This window comes from Acanthopagrus latus, chromosome 19 (assembly GCF_904848185.1).
Source record: "Acanthopagrus latus isolate v.2019 chromosome 19, fAcaLat1.1, whole genome shotgun sequence".
Taxonomy (NCBI): Eukaryota; Metazoa; Chordata; class Actinopteri; order Spariformes; family Sparidae; genus Acanthopagrus; species Acanthopagrus latus.
In genome coordinates, this window is record NC_051057.1 from 2,778,395 (window position 1) to 2,796,050 (window position 17,656).

The 17,656-nt window shown below is 43.6% G+C and overlaps 1 protein-coding gene across 1 annotated transcript in view; it reads left to right on the forward strand.

Annotated features, from left to right (window-relative positions):
• The first annotated feature begins 11,668 nt into the window (after positions 1 to 11,668).
• The window catches only part of LOC119009115 (TGF-beta receptor type-1-like), a 26,977-nt gene continuing 20,989 nt past the window's right edge, over positions 11,669 to 17,656 (forward strand). Inside the window, exon 1 of the mRNA XM_037080136.1 lies at positions 11,669 to 11,767. Coding sequence (XP_036936031.1) covers positions 11,669 to 11,767 — 99 coding nt within the window. The remainder of the gene's footprint in view (positions 11,768 to 17,656) is intronic.

The following is a 17,656-nucleotide window of genomic DNA, read 5'->3' on the forward strand; positions in this document are numbered from 1 at the left end:
ACTTTATTTATCCCATACGGGCAATTCAGTTTACAGCTCCCAGTTCAACTAAGTTAGAAAAGAAAGGAAAAAACACAACACATACAACAATCTTTCATTAGACATACAACTCTGACACTCAGCTCTCAGCTTTCAGTAAATCAGTTCAACTCTTGATTTCCAGACCAAAGAATCTTCTTCCAGTTGACCTTTGACCTCTCCCACATGCCCACACTTGAGTGAACTCTAGTGGAGATTTAATGACCTTTCTTTAACAGTGTCCTTCCCTTGTCCACTCTACCATAACACTTTGACTGGTGAAGGACCCAAGCAACAGTTGTTGTATGCAGTGTCTCTCCCTGCTGAAGTATTTAACATGTATTTATAGCATAGCATTATTTACATGTATTTAGATATATTTAACATCAGCTGCCTCAACAATTTCACTCAAGTACTATTCATATGGTTGAATTTCACTTTACTAAAGTAATACTTTAACACTATCTTTATTTTAACTCAAGTATGATTCTTAAGAACTCTTTTTGTCCATGCTGCTACCTCTGCTATCTATGTAGATATATATACACACAAACACAGACACATGCACATGACTTGTGTCAACTGCCTGCATCGTTTGTGAGTGAGATCAAACTTTGTTTCTTCTTACATCTTTCCTTCTATTTATGCTCCCATCTTATTTTTAACTCTCTGTTGCTATTTCTGCACATCCATTGTCCTTTTTAATCATTTTCCCTCCTATCTTCCACTCCATCCAGTTTAAAACCAGAATTACCTCTCTGATTTGTAAAGCATCAAACACGCTTCATTCCCCTGCATCACATGTCTATAGCGGCACCTTTCTAAGCACAGGGACCTTGGGGTTTTGTCTACTGTAGCTGCTTTTTAACCAGCCTCAATCTCAGACATCTAACCTGAAATAAAGATGAGTTGCCAGTAAAGGGTATTGGGGGGTCAACCTGAGTCATAACACTTCTTGTAGATATTTCATATTGAAACTCTACCAGAAACCTCTGGAACATACCACCAGAGGAAGCTGCAGAGAAAAAAATGTGCTTGTAATTGAATTAATCTTCTGATCTAAAATGTCTTGTAAACTTCGCCCAGCTCACTAAAGTAACTTGACTTAAGAACAAAAATACATATTTTCCTAGTACCTGTGGTCTTATTTATTCATCTAGGATGTTTTGTTGAGAGTGGCAGGTTTTTGGAGGAGTCTGCCTTCTCTCCAGTGTAATCGCACTAGATGGCACGCGTCATTTAAGATGATCCACGGACCTCGTGGGCAGCCTCCACTTCTACAGAACCCAGACAAATCATTAACAAGAAACCTCAATTACACCCCGCTTCTAAAAAGAATACAAGATGATTTCAAACGATGGACAACTCTCCCTCTCTCACTAATTGGACGGATTGCTACAGTTAAAATGAAAACCCCACCCCAAATTAATTATCTCGTCTCTATGCTTCCCACCACCCCAACAGACAAATGGTTCAAATCCCTATATAAAGTGTGCAAATAATAAGGAAACATTTAATGGTTATAAAGTTGCAAAATGTACATATGAAACACATCAGCAACACTTGTTGAGCAACTAAAGTTTGATTTAAATGTGTCAGTTTGGTTTAAGGCACTCCAAAATCTTTGATAAACCCTGAAAAGGTTAACATGCCGGTTCTCAAATGTTTTCTGAAGGGTAAACTTTTCCACATATTCAGCTCCATGTTTACAGATTACTTTTCAAACATAACAGACTGTAAATCACACTGCTTCTAAAACTATTACTTGATCAATAGCCTATGCCTACTCAAGCACATATATTTTCCAGATGAATTACTGAGTAATGTAAAGGCAGGAACACACCGGCCCAACCGCTGGACGTCTGAAGCGTTTGGAGAGACTCGGACGAGGTCGGGAACAGATATGTTTGGTGTGTTCAGCTGCGTCGGAAGCTTTCGGAGCCGCGTGGACGTTGTCTGCCACGATTCAACAAGTGAAGTCTGAGGACGAGGGCCATCAGACGTCTGAGCCGTTGGATTCTCTGATTGGCGGTGTGCTAGCGAATCAGCGCCGTGTGTGTGAGGGGCAGAATACTGTGTGCGCATTGATTTTTTACGCACTCCGTTCCGTCATTCCCCGTTGTCATGTTTTGCAGTACTGGCAGGAGACTAGTTGTCATGTCTGTTTAGGACAAATTAATCTGTGTTCGTTTGGTAATGCCTCGCTGCATGTTTAGTATGCAGCTGTTTTTATCTGAAATAGTTAAGTTTAGTTTTGATCGAAAGTAAAGACAGTTGCGTGCATAAGCCTCTCGTTTACAACTCACAGCACAAGCACCATCCACTTATTGCATCTCGTGCAAATGCAGAATGTACATGCTGCTGTGCAGCAGGCAGCACGTCGAAGCGCCGTGTTTCAATGCAACTGTTCAGCTGAACAGGTCAGACAAGAGGCAACAGTGGTCGGAGAGTGGTGGGATAAGGCAGTTGGACGTCTGGGCGGTGTGGGGGGGCCTTTGGTAACACTTTGACTATTTTACTTAATACAATGCAGACCATATTCAGGGATGCCATTTAGCGTTTTTGGTAACTAAACTAAACTAAATCAGAGAGCTTGAGCATAACGACAAATATCCAAATATAAATGTATTTATAATAAACACGCATGTTATCCAAAGTTAGTTTTAGACATACTAGTGAGCACGTCTGAAAAGCCACTGCAGTTTTTCCCCATGTGTTTCACTCCAACAACAGGAAAATATATGATGAAGTTCACTTTTCCAATCAAAAAGTGTTCAGCTCTGCATGGTTCACTCACAAGTTATGAAGCTAGCAAACTGAGACTCGCGAAAACATGAACCCAGTCAGTGTTACCATGGAAACCAGGCTCATTCAAGCATTATTTTATGACCTCGAACTGTCAACCTTTTAATGTCAAAAGGTTATTAATTATGTTCTTTTGTTGCCAGCTGTGTTTTATTTGCACGAGTTTGTTAGTTTGTTTGTTAATACATTTTAAACTCTTGGACCTTGAAGTTTGGCTCTTTTGGTCTCAGTGTTGCTCTCCAACCGATAAAACAAGAACCCACCTTTCCCCTTCTCATCAATATTAGAACTTACACTAAAGTTAGCTGTGGTATTGATAACAAGATAGTGCAACTTCAAGTTACTCTTAAGGTTGGTTGAATTCTCCCCACTTGATCTGTAGCCATGGCTCATCTCTCAGTCTGTCTTTACTGCGTTGTGTTTTCCTCTCTGTTGAATTATTAACAAAGTGTGTCCAAAGTTCTGCTGTTTTTCTCAACCAAACTCTTTTTGGGTTGAAGCCATCATGTTGTTGTCACTAACTAGCGGTCGGTTTGGGACAGCATCACCTTGGTTCTGAGAATCTGCTATCAGTGACAGGCATGGTTATATGTCGTATACAGACCAGGCGCTCAACTGGGAGAAAATATCCTGCAGTCTTTTAACGTCCAACGGCCCACCACAACCTTTTTTGTTCCGTCTCGTCTCATCAACGAAAAACTAAATACATTTCTTAATAATTTTTACATGTCAGTGTCATGGACAAAAGGCCATTAATAACATACATTTTTCATCAGAGGAAGCTGGACCGAGATGGGGATCCACATGGTGCTCAGAGTGGTGCGGCAGTAAATGTCCAGAGGCAGAGGAGGAGTGTAGGCTTTGCCTACAGTCTGCAGCTATGGAGTGTTGCTGTCAGGGTCTTAATTGGATGTGAGCCGCAACAGAGAGCCACTGTAGTGAACAGAGACGTGGGCAGGAGGGTCAGGGTCGTCTGCAGAGGTCTAATGGCAAATTCACAAGCTCTCTGAGGAGGAGGGAGCTGCAGCAGAGCAGGAACTGTTTGTCAACTGTGTTTATGTTCTCAAGTGCATCTTGAATACACAAAGACTTGTAAATGGATGATATGAGTATTATCAGTCATTCTCACCAGTTCCCTGAGTGGCAGGTACTTCGCTGTAGTCTCACAGCCATATTAGCATCTTGCTATGTGATACCGGTGCACTTTGGGGGATTTGCACTGATCACTGCCTGTGCTCCCATCTGCTGCTCTGTAAGCTTCACAGAGAATGATAAGACACAGAGGACTGATGGAATGAATAGCATTTGAACTGTTTTCAGTCAGCACCACATTCTTATTCTTTGAGTGAAATGAAGCTAACTTGTTGTCACCATCCTCAGTTTTATTTATCCTCTTAATCAAAATGTCTCCCTGACATGCAGCCTGTACAGACCTGTTTTTGTTAGGCCAGGGACGAAAGGGGAACCCAGAAGCGGACAGACAAGCGTGGCAGGTGCAAAAGAACTTTATTAGACAAGCACAACCAGGTGGGATAGGCGAGGTGGTTAGAGTCCCGGGGGGGACCCGCAGTGCTGGAGCTGGCTGGTGAGGCGCGCGGAGGTCCAGGTAATCGGGTGAAATGATTTAGATGAGATTTAGAAAACGGCTCAGATGAACAATGAAATTCTCAGTTGCTCTCGAGTGCTTCCTTACACCTTTATTATCTCTATATAATCTAAAAGGGTAACTCCACCAATTACACACATTAAAATGTGTGTACAGGACTTTTGTGACCCCCTAAATGTTAAGACTTTAGAACTTTAGACACAAACTAGCCCCATGCACACTGCTGTATGGAGGCAGGGATCCTGCGCCACTTATCCTCCTCTGTGTGAATCTCTCGGAGGCGGCGAGGGGGGAAGTTTTGCTCTGGCGCTGATCTGCCTCTGGAGGTAGTATCGGAGGTGCAGTATCGGTGAACCGAACCAGTGTGAATGGATAAGCTGGCAGCCCGTATCAAGGGCATGTTGATCTGACAGTATGATAACTGCACAGGTCCTTCACTCAAGTAAATAAAGAGAAATGTCCCACAAAATGTTACAGGACCAAACAGAAGTGTCTGTCTCCTGCCTGTTCAACTCCTCGTCACATTTCTGTCTGAAAAACAGTGTCTGTCACCGGCAAAAAAAACTTTAAATCACTGTTTGTGTTGAAAAAAAATAAATCACCACATCGCTCAGTCCTCCAGACCAGAAAACAGCCTCCATCCCCACGAGTGACAGTCAGACAGCTTCCAGTTTACTGATGGTGATTATGTAACTATGTAATTTAAAGCACTTTCCAGGATGTTTGGTGGGTCAGGATCTCAATGACAACGGATTATAACAGCATCCATATGATTATATATTATATATGTAGCAGCGGAGAATTGGCGAAGCACCGCTGTTGCAATAATGTGGCTTCTTTGTGTGAATGAGGCTACTGACGCTTTATACAAGGAAACAAACATTCTGCCTGTTGTTGTGGCTTCTTCGTGTTGTTTTAAGGAGGGCATCTGAGTGGATTGTGTTCACATGAGGCCCAGACCACCTCTGAATTTGGTCTGAGTGAACAGATCTCAAATGTGTCCTCAGTGTTTCTTGGTGGGGTTCACATTTGTACTTAAAGCTGTCCACCTGTGATCAGATTACTCAAGATGGATATTGATCCCAAATGTGGAAGGGCTGTAGTGAAGTAGCTCCTACTTTCCTGTGACTCTCATCTTATAGTATCTCCACGCACCATTCAAGTGCCTAAATCACAGTACATGTACGATTTCCTTCTCCTCTCTAGTCTGTGTTTCTGTGAGTGTGTGTTACAATCGAGACTCAGAGCTGGCACTGGAAATGAAAGGTCAATAGCAAAATGAGGAAATCGATGTAGTGAATCATTAAGTGAGCTGCTGCTGCCTGCACCCCCACACACTGCAGTACTGTGGTGTGATGCTCTGCCTAGGAGCCATTGAGCTGAGGACTGCAGCAGCACGTCTTAAGGTATAAAAGCACAAAACTCCAGTAGAGCCTGCTGAAGATTCTATAGGTAGGCCCATATATATTCTTTAAGGTGTGTGTGCTGTGTTGCAGAGGCTGGGCAGATTTCCCAGGAGAGAGTGAAATCTCTGCCGCAGCAGGTTTCTTCACGAGCATGGTGGTGTTGCACTCCCGTTCTGTATCATCCCCCGGTAATATTGACCATTTCCAGTTCCTCCTCGTAGGGCTCTGGCTGCAGCAACACACATTAATAAGTCACATTTGGTCTGATTAGAGCTCTGACACTCTGAACCATCCTATAGGAGCTCCACGGCCTTCCAATGTATTTTTGGTAATGTTGGTATTTCACCCGCAATGCATTACAATAGTAAATACGCCTCATGGAGGGGATGTGGACTGATACGTTTCCTGTGAAACAAGGAGTGGTTCTGTGTTTTTCTCATCGGTTTATGTGTGTGAAGGCTAAGAATAGCTTGACAGGCTCTCTGCAGATCGACACTGATGTATGGATATTGGCGCGCGTGCGCACACTCACTCACACACACACACACACACACACTCTCTCACACTCTCTCACACACACACGCACACACACACACACACACAGTGCAGCATCTGTCAGCAAGCCGAGGAGCTGAGGCCTTAGGTCGCCCTGCAACAGTTCTGAAAAATAGATGCTGTGTTTAGTTGATGATTGTGTGGCTAATGCATTATTCATTATTTTGAATGTTTGATTATGTCTTTAATCGTGGAGTCCAGTGCTGTTAGAAAGATGATGTGAGAAGGAATGTAACAAATGTAACACAGTGATTGTGCACCATCTATACTATACATTTTTTCAGACCATATTCAAATACATTTTTTGGGGTGCACAGTTCCAGACTTATGCTGTTAATCATTTCCCCACTGTAATGAAATTAATAAGTAACTTCTGAGCCTGGATTTTGTAATCCATCACAGTAGTTATTAAGCCTGTGTAACTTTTTGTTATTTAGACTTAGACTTAAACTTAGACAGACTTTATTGTCATTCAGTGTGCTACAAATGAACATAGAATGAAATTTAATTTAAGGGGCTCAGCACATAATTAAAATATGAAAGTGGATTAAAAAAAAATACCACAACAGGAATAAGATAATAATAATACATTTAATTTATATAGCGCCTTTAAGGGTCCCCAAGGACACTTAACAAAGTAGAACAAACAAAACAAAGAGTAAATGGAGCGCCTGTCAGTCAGCTCGGAGGGAACAGCAACACCGCAGTCAGCATGGAGGGAATAGCACCAGCCGTATAAACAAAGTTGCGTCTGCAGGCTCCATGCACGGTGCAGGAGACCAAGAGAGCCAATCCCAGCGATTGATCCTGGGGTGAAGTGACAGCAGAGGTCCAGGAGCTCCTGTGCTGAACACCTGAAGACCCCGCCAGCAAAGGCACTGCAGCAACCATCCAAAATTGCCGCGAGCCAGGGAGACCACAGCAGCAGTGGACAGCGACAAAGGAGCCAGCCGGTGAAAAACCCGGAGGTTGTGGTGGAGGGTGGGCCAACGGAGCAATGACGGACAGCCCACAGAGTATCGAGTATGTCGGTTTGAAAGTTAGCATTGCTAGGCTTGCGGGGCTAACAGCTGATCCGTTTAGAAAGGTGAGTCCACGGAGCCAATTGTTCAGGTGTGCAGCCTTCAAAGTTAGTAGCACAGCCCCAGAACTTGTACACAACTTGGCTTTCTTTTTCCAACAGAAAAAGCAGTTTAGCTATGGATTGAGATGCTAATATCCACGCTAGCGTCCTCTCACATCCAGGTTGCCATGGTGATGTCATCATGATTTTAAGGTGACAATTGTCACTGAGAGTTACAGTGTTTCTGAAGCTGTTACAGAGCCTTGTGGTCCTGCACCAAATGCTGCAGAGCCTCTTTCCAGAGGCCAGCACAGAAGACAGTCAGCTGGTCAGGATGCTCTCTATGGTGCTCCTGTAGAATGTAGTGAGGATTGGCCAGGGCAGGAGGGCTTTCCTCATCCTTCGTAGGAGGTGCAGACTCTGCTGTGCCTTCTTGACCAGTGTCGCAGTGTTGACAGACCAGGTGAGGCTGTCTGTGATGTGCACCCCCAGGAGCTTGGTGTTGCTGACCACCTCCACAGCCGTGTTGTTGATTAGAGGAGGGGCTTGGCTGGGCTGCTTCTTCCTGGAGTGGACAGTGATCTGTTTGGTTTTGTCCACGTTGATGATTGAGTTGTTTTTGCTACACCAACCCACTAGCTGCTCCACCAGGTCGTGGTCATCTCTGATGAGATCCTCCACTGTTGTGTCGTCTGCAAACTTCACAATGTGGTTGGTGGTAGCCTTTGGGACGCAGTTGTGAGTCATCAGAGTGAACAGCAGGGGGCCGAGGACACGGCCCTGAGGACAGCCTGTGCTGAGGGTGATAACACGGGAGGTATTCTGACCGACCCACACTGACTGTGGTCTTTCAGTGAGGAAGTCTAGCAGCCAGTTGCACAGGAGGCTGCTGAAGCCCAGGGGTCCTAGTTTGTCTATCAGATGTTGTAGAATGATGGTGTAAAACACTGAACTGAAGTCCAGGAGCATGAGTGTTCTTCTCCTCCAGGTGTGCAAGTCTCAAGTGAAGAGCGGTGGAGATGGCATCCTCAGGGTGAGCTGTCAACTGATCACCACCTGGTGGTGAGTCAGATCCGCTGGCAGGGGAGGAAGCTGGACCGAACCGGCAGACCCAAACGTATTGTGAGTGTCTGCTGGGAATGGTCAGGGAGGTCTTTAACTCCCACCTCCGGGAGAGCTTGGACCTGGTCCTGAGGGAGGCTGGGGACATTGAGTCCGAATGGACCATGTTCTCCACTTCTATTGTTGACGTGGCTGTCCGGAGCTGTGGCCGTAAGGTCTCCAGTGCCTGTCATGGCGGGAATTCCTGAACCCGGTTGTGGACTCCGGAAGTAAGGGATGCTGTCAAGCTGAAGAAGGAGTCCTATCGAGCCTGGTTGGCCCAGGGGACTCCTGAAGCAGCTGACGGGTACCGGCAGGCAAAGCGAGCGGCAGCACAGGCAGTCATGGAAGCAAAAACTCGGGTCTGGGAAATGTTCGGGGAGGCCATGGAGGAGGACTATCGGTCAGACTCGAGGAAATTCTGGCAAACCATACGGTGCCTCAGGAGGGGGAAGCAGTCCTCCACCAACACTGTTTACAGTGGAGGTGGGGAGCAGTTGACCTTGACTGGGGACATTGTCGGGCGGTGGAAGGAATACTTTGAGGATCTCCTCAATCCCATTGACATGTCTTCCATAGAGGAAGCAGAGGCTGAGGACTCAGAGGTTGACTCATTCATCACCCAAGTCGTAGTCACTGAGGTAGTCGGGAATTATTAAGTATTTAAAAAGGGGGACCGGAGGGTGTGTTCCAACTATTTGGGGATCACACTCCTCAGCCTCCCTGGGAAAGTCTATTCCAGGGTACTGGAGAGGAGAATTCGGCCGATAGTCAAACCTCGGATTCAGGAGGAACAATGCGGTTTTCGTCTGGGCTGCGGAACACTGGACCAGCTTCATACCCTCCGCAGGGTGCTCAAGGGTTCATGGGAGTTTGCCCAACCAGTCCACATGTGTTTTGTGGACTTGCAGAAAGCATTCAACCGTATCCCTCGTGGCATTCTGTGGGAGGTGATCCGGGAGTACGGGGTCGGAGGCCCTCTGTTAAGGGCTGTACGGTCCCTGTACGACCGGAGCAGGAGCTTGGTTCGCATTGCCGGTGCAGTAAGTCAGACCTGTTCCCCGTGCATGTTGGACTCCAGCAGGGCTGCCCTTTGTCACCGGTTCTGTTCATTATTTTTATGGACAGAATTTCTAGGTGCAGCCACGGGCCGGGGGGGGACTGTTTCGGGAGCCACAGGATTTCATCTCTGCTTTTCGCGGATAATGTGGTCTTGTTGGCTTCTTCGAGCCAGGACCTCCAGCATGTCCTGGGGCGGTTTGCAGCAGAGTGTGAAGCAGCTAGGATGAGAATCAGCACCTCCAAGTCCGAGGCCATGGTTCCCGGCCGGAAAAAGGTATTTTTTCCCCTCCGGGTTGGGGGAGAGCTACGGTGCGGCGGCCGCAGTAATGCGGTCGCTGTATCGGTCTGTCGTGGTGAAGAGAGAGCTGAGTCGAAAGGCGAAGCTCTCGATTTACCGGTCAATCTACGTTCCTACCCTCACCTATGGTCATGAACTTTGGGTCATGACCGAAAGAATAAGATCCCGGATACAAGCGGCTGAAATGAGTTTCCTCCGCAGGGTGGCGGGGCGCTCCCTTAGAGATAGGGTGAGGAGCTCTGTCACCCGGGAGGAGCTCGGAGTAGAGCCGAGCCATCGAGATGAGCCAGCTGAGGTGGCTCGGGCATCTGTTTCGGATGCCCCTGGGACGCCTCCCTCGTGGAGGTGTTCCTGGCATGTCCCGCCGGGAGGAGACCCCCGGGGAACGCCTTGGGATCCTCCCGGAAGAGCTGGAGGAAGTGTCTGGGGAGAGGGAAGTCTGGGTGTCTCTGCTCAGGCAGCTGCCCCCGCGATCCGGTTGGATAAGCGCATGAAAATGGATGGATGGATGGAACAAATACACTAAATACACTATGCTGTTGTTGCCAAGTCAAAATTTAGAAAATTAGTTTCTTGTCCTTGAGGGCCACCGTAGATTCAGGAGCTTCTCCATCATCCTTGGAAAGGAAGGGGAAAGCGGGGGAGTGTTTTGCAATCTAGAACCTCACTGCAATATCCCAACAGTTTGTCAAATGAGGATTTTAGCTATCAGAACGACCAATCACGTGTTGTTGCGAATCTTTAACACAAACGAACTGACCTGATTCCACGTTTGCCTTCTCTCTAGTTGATTCTTTCGTTCTCACAGACTAGACGCTGTGTTGTTCAGTGTTTAGTTATCAGAGTGGTGAAGAGGACTGAGAACCAGCCAATCATATGCGAGCCAGTGCATATGAGTCTAGGACACTGTCATTGAATTTTAGCCAATGAGAAAAGGGAAAGCAAGGCAACCGTTTCCATGAAGAAACTCCATTTCAGTTTGTTCGTAGCTCATCATTCTCGTTCAGTCTGTCAGTCACTTGGCTTACCTTCGATTCATGTCAATTTAATGTCGAGATGAATATAAACATTATCCACTCTTATGTTGTCTGAAAGTATACATAATCGTGTTGCAGCTATGTACTTGCCTTGAACTACAGTGTTATGTTGACCGTTAGCACGATCATTTAAGAAAGAGGAGCTGAGGACTGTGCATTACGGAAACGCGACTGTTCAAACAAAAGAAAGAATGATATGAACGATTTTTCCTGCCAAACCGACCGAAGGGAACTGAGTCTCAACATCGAACAGTGAAATCCACCTCTGTTGTCCGCTTGTTGTTGTTGCGGCAAGCTACTAACTGTGGCTACTTTCAAATTAAAAGCCCCCCACTAAGAACTCAGTCACTGTCGAGGACTTCACAGTATCGCCTTTATCAACTGAGAGGAACCTGAGTGTAATCCTTGATGACAGACTGTCCTGCACCCCCAACATCAGTGCTGTGGCCCGATCCGGTCTTTCCTCATAAATGATGCAACGCAACTCCTGGTCCAAGCGCTGGTCATCTCCCGCCTGGACTACTGCAACTCACTCTTGGCTGGACTTCCAGCATGTCCATAAAGCTGCAGCGCGTCTCATTTTTAATCGACCCAAATTCTTCACTGGCTTCCTGTTGCAGCCCACATCTGATTCAAGACAATGGTTCTGGCCTTCAAGGCCGTCAACAGAACTGCACCCATCTACCTCTAAACACTGGTCAGACCACGCGCCCCAGCATGAGCACTGTGCTCCACTCCATCAGCTGGCCGCCTGGTACCGCCATCGCTGAGAGCAAGGGTCGCTCAGGGAAGTCACAACTCTTCTCTGTTCTGGCAGTCAGCAGAGTCACTTGCCATCTTCCGCAAAGGACTCAAGACTCATTTGTTCAGACTTTAGCTTGAAATAGCAGCTACTATGCTCAGGTGAGGGCTTGAATCACAACTGAAGACTCACCTTTTTAAATTTGCTTTTAAATTTTGTTTTTTGACTGCTGTTTTCTTTTGTTAGGTTTCTGTAAAGTGTCCTTCTGTGAAAGGTGCTGATAAATAAAATGTATTATTATGTTGTTGTGGTTATTATGTTATGTTGTGGTTTCTTTTCTTGTGACACATGTACTTGTTGTTAGTCGCTTTGGACAAACATCTGCTAAATGCACTAAATGTAAATGTAATGTGTATGGAAATTGCTCTTGTGGCCTATGGAAAAGATACAGTAAGCATTTGAACAATTCACTGTATTTTTATTTTCATTATGCATTTTGTTCCATGCTGCTCATGCTGCCGTGCTGCTCTCTGGCAGCAGCTCCTCTAATATGAATGTGATTATGATGCAGCAGTAGTGTGGTTTGTAATTAGATGAGTGATTAAGGAGCACTGTGTGTTGAAACTATAAATTGTTGAGTCTGCCATCATAATTAGAGGTCTCTGTCTCAGCCTCTTTGTCCTCAGCGCTCCTCACAACACTAATGATGCCACCAGCTCTTGTGATTGTATCCGTGCAGGAACAGGAAAGAATGCAATGTAATGTCAACTTGATTGGTGAATCTCAACATTGCTGTATTTAAGATCGGTGTGGAAACTTGGGGGGGTGGGAGGGATGTAGCAGTGTATAATTATCAAAGTGGGCAAGATTGATAAAAACAATGTTAATATGAATACAAGTGATAAAATTATTCCTATGACTATTCTTATGGCTGTTGACTGTAATTTCTGATTTATGGATTGATAAAAAGAGTTATCTAAAGATTTCTTGAGACTCTATTTGCATGACAACAGTTCTGCTAAAAACTGAAAAGTTTCTCCTTTGGTTTTTAAAATAGTTTCGCATTTGTATGACAGTGTTATAGTTGTACATAGGTACACAAACAGTGAAAACACTGTAGTATTCATGCCAGGCCAGCAGGTGTCAGAGAAACTTTGTAATTCACATCACAGAATAGAAGGATGTGCCTGTGCACAAACACTTTCTGCCACAGAGTGGTGAGTCATCACATCACAGTAAATCTACACTTTGTTTGTGTCGCTGACTCACTGAGTTTATTAACGCTCTTCCAACAAACTATGAAAATCTTCCATTATTCTTGTCCTCCTATTCACACATAGCTATTAGACAAAAAACATAACACATATCCACAAATTGGGGCCATGTTGTCAGACTTTTCACAGGAACTGTGAATTACCAGTTTACACAACAACAGTTAAGGTGCCATTTTCAAATGATTACACTCACCCATTTTGAAACCTTTGCATTGTCCAGTCCCCGAGATGCCATTGTCAATTGAAGGAGCAGCCAAAACGCAGCAACAGTTCATCCTTTTGTACCACTTGTCGTGTGGAACAGCCCCCTAAAATGTGCAGTTTTATCACACAACACGACGTCACAGAAGTCCTGCAGGTGCGTTCCTTTGGCAACCTGCGTCTTCCACTGCTGTAGTATGTGAATTGAATGTTCATTTCATTACCGCCATTTCTAATGTTTTTGACAATTTGGAACACTAACAGCCTTACAGCTACAGACCCCATGTAACAACAGGTAACATTATCTCCCGTCCCCTCACTTTCTACAAACTACTCCTCTTTCTGTAACAGCCTAGAATCCAGCAGAGGAGAACTGTATAAAATGAATGGTGCATGCCTTGTTTAGGATTCTGCCTCTTCATTTCGTCACAGCTCAGCACTGTCAAGATGATTTCCTATTAATAAAAGGTACAAGTTCTCATGTCTAATTGTTTGGATTTACTGCACCCACACAAGAAACTGTTAGAGATTCCACTGAAGTTAATTGGTTTAATTGTGAAATCACGTTATCTGAAATGCTGGTGTGATGGAGCCTTTGAGAGTGCTGTACATTTAATCCCCACACAGCCTCAAGGCAGACGTTTGATTCTGTTATTCCTCCTTTTCAGACAGCCAGTGGCCTCCATTCTTATCTACACCACATGACAATCCGTTTGCATGGACAAATAACTTGCCTGGTAAGGGCGGAGACGTTATTGTTGTGTAGTAATGCCGCACAGACTTCAGAGTCAGTAAATTAAAAGTTGGACCATAGTAAAGTAAAACACATATGTGTATTAGAGTTGTGCAACCAAACTGATTTGAGTTACAGGTCAGGTTTGTTGAACAATCAAGAAAACACACGCTTCTCATATCTCTTGTTTTGTTTTGACTGAGAGACATCCAATAGGCAGATATTACAAACTGCATGAATGATATACTTTTATTCATGACATCAGTATTGTATGGCTATGGCCCTGTGGAATTTATGAAGATACGTTATTTTATATTAATTTGATAAAATCTACAGCATACCTTACAATTATATTAAATAATTAATTTAATTTATTTAATGTCTAAACATGTGTTTTCTACACAACTGCGCAGCTTTTAAACTAACTATTGTGAGCACAAATTCAAGCATGAAATGTGCCAAGTGTAATGTTGTTACACTATAGTAGTAACTTTCTTTTCTTAACCAGTCCCCCCCAGAAAATCTCTATATGGTCTGGAATGTCAGCTGATAGTTTCACAATATTTCCATCCTCCTTATTTATTATCCATCATTCGATAATAAAGTGTAATGCCAACAATGGCAGTGGCTGCATTTCCTACTGGTCACCAACAGAGGTCATTGATTGAGCAGAAAAGAGAGGGATGATATTATTAGAGGAGACGATGCACATCATAATACATTTTTTTGAATAGACTGATAGACACCAGTCTACGGAACAGGATCAGGGATGCAAGTGAAACATGTATTTTAGTTCTGACTTCAATGTCAGAATTCTTTAATATCAAACTTCTCACATTAAATAGTGAACTCGAATTAATTTTTCACATATGGCCTCGATCCTCTTACATAAAATAAAGCATTCTTTGGCTTTTCTTTCTATATTTTATCAGCCAGATGATTAATAGATTTATCAAGGATGTAACTTGCTGGTGGGAACACTCACTAATGTGTATTAATGTGTATCTGAATATGTCCCCCAACAAATGCACTACTGCCTCCTGTTTGCATGATGTTTGATGACCACTACAGTGACCAGGCTATACCACCGTATGCAATATTCAAATGTATATTTGTGAGGAGTTTTAAAAGATTTAAATCGTCAGTGTGAACCACTGGGTACGCTGTTGAGAGCCACATATGGTGAGTAAGTAAGACAGTGTTGAGATTGTTGGTTTTTGAGTCCACAACTACTCTGCTCATCTCTAGAAAGCTCTGAGACCAGGTGAATGTCAGTGTTAATAAATGTCGAAGCCTGGAGAGTGACCACTGGGCAGAGGTCATTGTCTTACTGCTTAGTTTTGCAGGCGACCCACTTTTCTTGCTGATTAATTCCTGTGTGTGTGTGTGTGTGCGTCTGTGTGTGTGTGTGTATGGGCCTGTGGGCATAAAGCAGCGGTGGTTGAATATGGCCCGATATCCGCTCCTACGGCTAACAGGCTACAGCACATTCCTGTAAAGAATTCCTGCATTCTGTCATCATGGCAAGCGGTTGCCGTGGAGATAATCTCCCTCATCTCATCTACAAGCACTGTGATCCAAGTATTACAGAGCTTGTAGACAAGACAGTGCCTGCTGTAAAATGGAACAGCAGGGTGGGGTCATTGTTTGGATGCACTTTTGGAGAAAAGCTCATATTAATGCAGATATAAATACATCCTTAGACACATGTGTGGTTTTCTTTATAAATCACAGGCATGTTTCACTTCACTTTGCTCTTAATAAGGACAATGTTTTTCATGTAAAAAGCTTTTTTCAGCGATAAACCTGTTGATATGGGAAACGCGCTGAACATGATTAGTCTAATGAACAGAAATTACAATATTATAGCAATAGTGTTAAATGTAACCAACAACAACAATTCTTTAAGAATATTCTAGAATACAACATACTGTATTATGAGATATGATATGAGATATGAGTACACACCTATTGTGCATCAAAAATCACACAAAAAAAAAGTCTTCGAGACAATGGAGGTTATCTTAGAAATCTCATTCTGATCACTCTCCCAGAAAAGAACATGCAATGATGTTCCTGTGTACAGAATATGCCATCATAGCAATATTGTGGGGTTGACAATCAGCATGACAAAATGATAAGTTGATCATAAACATGTGAATAATATGAATCTGGGAGTTTATGGAGCCACCAATTATCATTACACAACCTCCTCTCCATCAGTGAAATGCTACTTCTGCTGCATATTTCTTTGCATTTTCTAAAAATGTTTTATGTTTCATGTTGCAATATGCAACCACACAGCTAGATGATGCTAAATCTTACACACTGGAACTTTAAAGCCCCGAATGTAGTATTTGAAATTGGATCCAACCTTTAATATTGCATTGATATTGATGGCTGAAGAAACAGACAATAAACGCTGTTTTCCTTGTGGATCTTTTCATTCTTGCTGGTATGTAAAACTCAGTCTTGTCATAAAGATCAAAATGTAAGATATAGAACTTTTGCCTCCGTAGGGACACTAAATGTCAGCAGCCCTTATTTCGCTCAAGTTGGAGCTTTTGTCTCCCTCATAACTCAACATTGCCAAAGGTCATTAACAATACACCGAGGGAAGGCAGTGGCTGGATATGCTCATCTCGAGGAACCAGAGCCTCTGGGTGACAGATCTGAGGGGAAAAAGCTATCGAGCAAAATCCTTCTGACAACATCCAGGCTGTCTGAGCTGTGGATGGAAGCTGAAGTGCCTGTCTAACTCCTGACCATCTCTCAAAGCTCCGCTTACCCCAGACTGAGCAGAGACTGCAAACAAATTATACTGTCTGGACTGGGTTATTGTGATAAATCATGCATGTCTCAATCTTAACATCTTACATTTTCAATAAGGGGCTCCAAGCACTAAACACATGGATTTACGGAACTTCAATGTCCAGATGTCATCCTGTGTTGTGGGTGAAAATGGTCTGGGCCTGTATATTGACTGCAAAAAATTATGAAACCATGACCAACCTCATTAATCACTGGCCCTAACATATGTTTTTATTGCAAATGGAAGTACATAAATAAATATACAGATGTGTAATAATTCGTGGATGCGTTGGTTGAGTCTGTCAAATCAGAATCTCAGTGAGGCTGAGCTCCTGACTTTGAGAAATCAAAGGCAACTTAGGGCGGGTTTTTAAACAAAAGCAGTGTGATACATAATCACGCCACTGTGTATGGAATATAAGCCTCTTTCATTTGCGGCAGACCTGCTTAAAAGAGTGATGTATCATTAATGTTTGCTGCAGTTAGCAGCACTCATGTTAATTTGTTGCAAATGGAAAGTTCAATACACTGCTCATGCAAAAAACTGCAAACGCAAAAATATGAGCATGTTCAACTCTGAATGAAGGTTGTGGGAGTTGACTTATAGGGTGGATTTCAGAGACTGTTAATACAGACTGAATGTAGGATTTAAAAAAGATGGGTCACGAGGGTCTTACCCACATGGAACTTTGGTATTTTACAAAGGCATAATGGAAATAATTGTGTTTAGGATGAAACATTGAAGGTCATTGCTAACACTGAAGCCTAAGGTTACAGATCACAAGGCAAGGCAAGTTTATTTGTGCAGCACAATTCAGACACAAGTGCTTTACAGGCACACATAAATTTCATTAAAAGACATACAAAAAATCATTTAAAGGACATTAAAAATTGCATTAAAACATTAAAAATAGCATTTTAAAATCAGTAAAAACATTAAGAAA